At 46.1% G+C, this 7,686-nt stretch overlaps 1 protein-coding gene across 1 annotated transcript; it reads left to right on the forward strand.

Moving 5' to 3' along the window:
* Nucleotides 1-1,825: 1,825 nt before the first annotated feature.
* On the forward strand, nt 1,826-4,067 carry LOC147981563 (uncharacterized). The gene is made up of 2 exons (XM_087517158.1): nt 1,826-3,036; nt 3,471-4,067. The coding sequence occupies exon 1, from the start codon at nt 1,832-1,834 to the stop codon at nt 2,990-2,992; it is 1,161 nt and encodes a 386-aa protein (XP_087373284.1). The 5' UTR covers nt 1,826-1,831; the 3' UTR covers nt 2,993-3,036; nt 3,471-4,067.
* Nucleotides 4,068-7,686: the final 3,619 nt, after the last annotated feature.

The raw sequence follows: 7,686 nt of genomic DNA on the forward strand, positions 1-7,686 counted from the left end.
GACCTCCACTCCATTAATGGCCTGTAGGATTAGGAACGGCTGGTCTACTCCTTGCGTTAAACAACGGCGGGTGAATTCCAATCACGCACAACATAGAAACTGACAATTCAACTCCATTAACTGGTCTCAATGGCCAGTTAATTTATCAATCAATCTTTGGTGATAGAACTTCGGTCCCTCTCCGCGCCCTGCAACCGATCGGTCCGATCGCCCGCATCGCCCGTATCACCTACATCGCCTGGATCTGATCCCCGCGTCGCCCGCGTCTCTCCGTCTCGCCTTCACTTTTTTCAGGTAGGCATGAACGAGGGTTAGTGACCGGAGAAGTACCGATCGAGCGGCGTCTGGCACAGAGTCAGCTAAATGAGCCGAGTGGAAGGCCCGCGCAACCACATGCCTCAAATTTTTCTCCTGGAGTAGCAGCCCTTTAAGACAGCCCGGCCAGGAAAAAAACAGGTGGTGGAGACAGTAGATCTAACAGCCAACATTGATCCTAGCACGAGATCTGACGGCTCAAATAGCTGAGGGCGTGAGAGGGCTCGTTTTAGCTCGGTTTTACTGTCCTAAATAAATACACCAATTCTTGGTCATATGTTCCTTCAGGGCAGATTTTAAAAAATGCATCATAGTACTGAACATGTGCAACTTCCAAATAACATGTCGCGTACTGCTCTACGATTGATTCAACTGGGTCCTTATAATTTGTTACATCAGAGTCGATAACCTTCTCAAAGCAAAAGCAATGGATATTCTTTATAGCTTTTTTTAGGTTGCCAAGCATTTTAATTTTCAGCAGTTAAGTTGAATTCAGATCCATCCTGTAAAAGCCAAATAAACCTAATCATTAGTACTTTCTACTCCCATGTCTTCCTTACACATTAGTTTGTGCATACATAACCCATGTGCAAAATATCAATTGCGTATGTACTTGCATGATATTTTAAATAACAAAAGTGTCTTGTGTAAACATATTATCCAAGATCTTTGAACATACTTGTTTTATATGAACCTAATCTTTGTGTTTTTTCCATTGCAGATTTGCCAGGAAATATCCATCTATAAGTAATTTGTTGCATTTTGAGAAATCTAGAGAAGAGAGGAACTCACCCTTCAAACCACAACGATATTGTCGCATCCGAGGGTGTCGCACGGTCGTCGTACTTCGGTGATCCTTGGCCACCGTCCATTGATCCGCCCTGACCGTGCAAGGCTAAGACAGGCGCAAGGCCGTGGCCCTTCAGCATAAATCCTTTGCCCTCTTCCATAGAGCCTGGCAGAACGCCGCCTCACCCATTGTCCACTGGTCCTTGGCTGCCATCCGCCTCCCCACCATGCGTGCCCGAGGCCAAGACTGGTGCAGCTCCGTGGCCCCCCTCTACCGTGCCTTCCACCCTGCCATCTGTAGCAGTGTTGCCCACACCCTCCTCCATGCCGCTCTCCTAGCCTCGCACGGCCGTTGTTGTGTACCTCACGCCGCGCAAGGTAGGGTTAGGGCTTGCGGTGAATGTGGGAGAGGAATCGGGAAAGAAGTGGAATTGGGAGAGAATGTGGGACTGTTCGGCTAAACAAGAGTTTTCTATGTTTCTGTACTACGTGCTAAAGCAGAGGTAAGTAGGATTTTCCAAGTCGCACTTGACGGTATTAATAGCAAAAAAATGATATAAGTGTCAAGGAAGGAAGAAAATGAAGTTATGATATTAAAGAAGGAAAATGATAATTTTAGGGCCAAAAAAGGCAATTATATTTTAAGAAAGGGTCAGATAAGGAATTCTCTCTTAGAAGAACACGCGCAAATCCAACGCATCACCCAACAACAGATCCAATGAGTTAAATGACGAAGTCGGCGACGCACCGGAGAAAACTATCGCTGCCGGCCACCATCATGGCCTCCTCCTCCTCCCCCACCTCGCCCCCAAATCCCGTAGCAACAACCTCATCACCCTACTTCCTACCCGAGCTCATCCCCCAAATCTCGAGTTGCCTGACCACCCTCCAGGATTTCTTCGCCGTCCGCGCAACCTACCGGGATCTCCTCCCTCCGTCGTCATCCAACCTCGCCTCCCAAGCCCCCCACCTCCTCCTTGTCCCCGGATCTCGAGCCATGTTCCACCTCCCCCTCCGTCGTCGCCTGCGCTTCCGCCTCCCCCTCCATGATTTTGATCCTAACCCTGCCGCCTTCTACTCTTTTGGCTGTCGCATTGCCATCGCCAGCCCCAGCCACCATGAGCTCAGCTTCGTCCACCTTCTCACAGGCGAGCGATTTCGCCTCCCCTATCCACCGGCACCCTTCTGTCGCCTCCTCCTATCTGGCGATCTCGTCCTTGCCTTCGTTCCGACGGTCGGCCGTGCCGTCCAGTACTATCGCCTTGGGGATGTTGAGTGGCGTGTGGCGTCATGCACTGAACCCTATGTCCTGGAGGATTTGATCTTTCTCAAGGGCAACCTACACGCGTTGGTCAGATCTGAAGATGTTGGCGGCCTATGTTACCGTCTCGCCGTGGCCAATCTGTCAGACAAGAATACAGTGGAACTAATGTTTTTTGGAGATAATTTGGATACACAGGCCGCACATGGGAGTTCGTATTTCTGTCTCACAGAGTGTCTCGATGAGTTGTTGCTTATTAGCGCTGTTGGGGACTGCCCAGAAGAGTTTCATGTTTTTCGGTGGCAGTCAATGGAGGGGAAGTGGACAAGGACTACTAGCCTTGGTGACTGCACATTGTTCTTGACATATTTTTACTTTGTAGGCTGTGTTGTTCCGACGAAAGGAATGACATGCTTTTCAGGTTATTACTTTGCAAGTTCCCTTGGTCCAGATCATCCAGGAGTTCGAAGGGACTGCTTATACTTCACAGATGCCAAAAGGAAGTGGATCGAGTATTCCTTGGCCGATGGATCTTGTGATGAATTTGTTGCTGAGAACTTAGAGGGAGCTGCAAGGCCTGATTCCGATTTTAGGGCACCTGTTTGGGTCTTTCCGAGCATGTGTTGATGCTCTCCTATGGATCACAGAGCAATGTGAAAGTTAGTACAAAGGTACAATTGCTCTCTAGTGACTTGTATTTCTTATTTGGTTTTGATATGTTATTCTTGTGTATAAAGAAGTTTATGTGTCTATCTCTTTAGCAGCATGTGTTACATATTGGGCATATTGTTTGAAGCTGCTAAGCTGATCCCTGAAAATGTTGACACTAATAATTTGCATGTCTCAGGAATCAGTACTAGCTAGCTCATCTTTTGCTTCTTTCTCTGCAGAGTTGCTCAGCAACTTGTAAGTAAGTGTACATGTATGCCCGCACCAGCTCGCAAGTTAGTGTATTCAAATTACTGAATCAACTCGTAATTCAGTGTGCAATCACTGGCATCGTCAGTTTCGTTGCCGTTCTCTTTTCAATTATGGTATGAGAATTGAATGTTTCATCCTCAATTAATATGGCATCTTATAGAAAGTCGTTTGTCTATGATGCCAGTGACCCAGAAGCACAAGACGATGGTACCTACCACCAGGAGGGGAGCATCTCCAACTCGGATGAGTGGTTATCAGGGTAATCGTTCACGCTGAAACCTACTCTCCAATAAAAGACATATATATATTCTACTGTACATATACAAAGCATTTTATCCGCGTCTATTTCAGCATGAGCAGAGTACCGTGGCCTCTGAACATGGGTACGTAATGTAAGCAGCTTTGCGAATCTTTTCGACAAGCATAATACTGTTTCCCGGATGATTTGTAGTACCAGTATTTCATATCATTCCAGCTTAGAGAAATAATGTTGGTTTACCGAGGCCATATCGGGCATATCATGTGCAAAACCTTAGGTGTCAATCTTTCAGGCTCACGGAGTTTCCCTTCTTCAGTATGTGAGAGATGCTTCATTTTTTTAGGGTGGGAGATGCGACCAGTTGTATTACATCATCATGCAGGCGACCCATGTTGCGACCTAATGAATTTAAGCGATAAAGTTGAGAATAGCGGAATATGGTAAATGGCGATCAAACTGCACCCTAGTTGCAAAATCTGACAAATGCAAAGTAAGGTAATATCAAGTGAAGAACATGTAGCATTTATTAGATATGCAAACAAGCCAAGTAATTATTAGCTATCTTATGAGCACACACACACAGCGATTCTGAGTGCACCATGAAAACAAGCATGTACATCACAAATAATGTACATTGGTCCGATGCCATCTCTAGCTGGCACTCAGAAATACAATAGCAAAAACAATGTGTATCATACTCCCATCACGATTATTCATTCTGTCATTCATTGTTCCATCCGATAGAGAACTCTGACGTTCGCCTTCTACTCCTATCACGACTCAGTCTGAGTGCTGTCTTAGCTGACCAGACCAACAGTTGTGCCATCCCACCTGGGATAAGAAGAAAGGTCAGAAATCTAAACTAGAGTTGCACCAATACGTGAGCAAAAGAGAGAAAGGGGTTTCCCGCCTCTACAAGCGCAGAGAATGTTGTCGCAACGTCGATGAGTTATGCAGTCTCTGTCTCTATTTCAACGATTTCACTTGCTATCTCCATAGAAACCAACATACAGCGAAGCGGGTTGTTTCAATCCTGCCAATTGCACATAGTGTTGTAATATCGATGGGTGCTAAGGAAGTTCGTATACTTATAACAGTTAGCACTTAGCAGTTCAGTCCTGCAACCAACCTGCTTTTCAGAAGCAGTGTTCCATTCCATCTTCCCATGTTGAAACTCCATGGCGCGTCCAGCTCCGCCTGTTGCTCACCCTCAGCTGTGCTGCCAAAGAGAGCTCATACTATGAGAAGAATTATCCATCTTTGCTTTCAAAGCCGAGTAGATACTTAAAGTTCAGCATACAGATTGAAATTAGCCAGAACAATGCAAACTATTTATTGGTTAACAAAGCTTAGTATATAGGAAGGTTCAACAGTTCACTATGTTGCATCTTTTCATAACAAAGTCAGTCAAGTTCAATTGATACTAACAATTTGCAGAGAAAAGCATGGATGTTCTGGAACTTTCTCCCGCAAGGTTCCTTCCTTCCTCATCACAACTTTGCAGGTGCTAATGCCTGCAGAAATTTAACTTGCCTCTCCATGCTCTGCTATTACCGGTTTCACTCTTCAACCGCATCCTACCCTCTCCAACAATGAGTAAAACTTCCTTGCAATGCAGCTGCAGTTGAAGCTGCAGTTCAAGTAATTATTTCCTATTAAACCTTCAATCCTAAATAGTACTCCCTCTAACTTAATATAAGATATTTTTTGACACTGCCATGGACTAAAAAACGTCCTATAAAAAGTTACAAAGGGAGTAGTACATTTCTGCAGGCTTACATGTGGAAGTTAGCAAATATGACTAGATTTTCAGAAATATGTGGGCTTGTTCAGGGCTCCTCCACTGGCTGTTGCCACTGGATCAGACCTACATTCCGATCATCAACCAACATAAAAACAATAAAAGAAAAAACAACAGAATAAGCCACCGATGAACAGAGTGGATTCCAAACCCATGCAATATACTCAGAATCCACGGCGGAAAACGTACTTGAGCAAATTACTAAATCGGCAAGGGGGCAGTAGAGGAGCAAATTACTTACAGATGAACTAGAGCTCGTGGTGGTGGATCATGCATCACTTCCGCCCAACTGCCTCCCCATCTCTTTCTCCTCGGCGCAGCCTATCGTCAGCATCATGCATCACGGCCTCTAAATCTTTCATTTTCTCCTCCAAGCCTTCCACTTCGTCCTGGAACCCCCACAGCAGAGCGATCTCCTCATTCACAACCTCGCCAAGCTTGCTAGCCAGTTGTTTCACCCGCGGCACTCGCAATCATGCCCAAAAGCTCCGCCATTGCTGGCAGAAAGCTTTTGTTACTCCCTCCGATGTAATGATGCTATTGTGTTTGTGTGCGGAATGCCTGTGGGTGGACTAGCTAGGGGCTATCTGAGTTTGCAAATATTTATACCACTCTGTTTCATCCTTTGAGGAAAGGATCAAAGTTGAGCACCCGATAGCTTGTAACATGGTCTTGTAAAGGGAAATTCTGCTGCGTTTTGTTTAGCCTGGACACGAGAGCGCGTACAAGGGTTAAAATGGCAATTTCAAAGTAGAATTATCCCGTGTAAATTAGAGATCATTCGATTTGAAGAGTTGCAGATACATTCCACAAACTCAAACGGGAAACTGAATATACTTCACAGGATAATCCACATGGCAGAAGGACTAAACTCGCAGCCAATGTGTCAGCTCGAATTGCTTCGAGAAATGCGGGCGTGAATTTGGTTATTAGATCTAGTAGTATCAACTAGGAGCAGCCAATCACAACTGGAAGAAGACCGCGAGGTAGGTTCAGGAGAGTACCTCAGGCGCCGCCTGCTCCGGCACCGCAAGCCCCACGCCGCGCTGCCGCAGCGGCGTGCCCAACCATCCCCCCAGGTCCCCCACACCAGCCGCCGCAATCCTCCCAGGGTCCCACTCCCACGGGCGGCGCCGTTCATCCCCGCATACATGGTCGCGGTAGATTTGGGGAGGAAGATGGGCTCACCTGTTTTTTTCGGAATTAGTAACTGGCTAACGTTTGTTCACAATAAACTGCCAGCGAACGCCCTAGCTGCCACACGATTTTGATATTACCATGTACTAGTTTGGATGGCTTTTTCACACTCGAAACTAAAGGAATATCATGATACTTTTACAAAAAGACCACTCAGGTCCTCCAGATACACTAAAACTGCGAGACAGACGTTCACAAATGTCATCTCTTATGCCGAACGTTCGCTAGATATGGCAACCAAGGCTTTGTTCACATATTTTTTACCCGTGGAAAATCTTAACTCACACATTACTTCCCAGGTTGATTATTTACCTCGTGAAACAATGACTTGGGGTCTTGGGTCCATCCGCCAGTGAGACAATCCTAAGAAAAACCATAGAACACTTCGAGAAGTGTGACAAATAACGATTCTTCTAATTAACAGGTACCTGAAAAAAGTGTCAGCCACATCCGCTTCACACGAGGCTGAGGGCAGCGGTGACGTGAGGAGCGGTAGCGACGAGCGCTGACCACAGGGAGTCCCAGCCGTGTACGAGCAGGAGCCGGCAAGAGTGAGTAAAAAATAATGGGGGTTAGCGCGAGGGGTTGCCTTAGCTGTTCATCAAACCAGAGCTTAGTGGAATGGCCAGGGCGGCGGCCAGCATAGTAAAGGGGGGAGGTCGAAGGGAGGCCAGGGTGGGAAGGCGGCAGTAGCCACCGGCCGTGGGGGTGGAGGCGGGTGATTAGGAATGGGTTGATTGGCGGCTGCGTGGGGAAGAAGAAAATGAAGGTTGAAGACGAAGAGGGTATGATTTGTTTTCGGTCGTACAATAAAGATCTAACGATTAACAAAAGTGACTCATGCAAACAAATTTTTCATGTGGCTGATGTATAGGCGCTCCGGGGCTTCCGGCAAATAATCTAATTCTCTAGCCGGTAGATATCCAGGACATATGACTTAGCTCCACTTGTGTTCCATGGTTGGATGAAAAAGATGGCAGGCTACCAGCCTCGTCTTCTTTATGGAGAAATATTTGAGAGAATTCTTTATTTAGCCCTTTGTTAAACTTTGCTTCTCTATTTGGCCCCAAGAAATATCTTCTTCCCTATTTGACACTAAAAGTAAATTTTGTTCCTTATATGACATTTTCGTCCATTTTACTC

Source organism: Triticum urartu, chromosome 3A, assembly GCF_056163025.1.
Source record: "Triticum urartu cultivar PI428250 chromosome 3A, HENAU_Tu73, whole genome shotgun sequence".
In the NCBI taxonomy this organism is placed as follows: domain Eukaryota; kingdom Viridiplantae; phylum Streptophyta; class Magnoliopsida; order Poales; family Poaceae; genus Triticum; species Triticum urartu.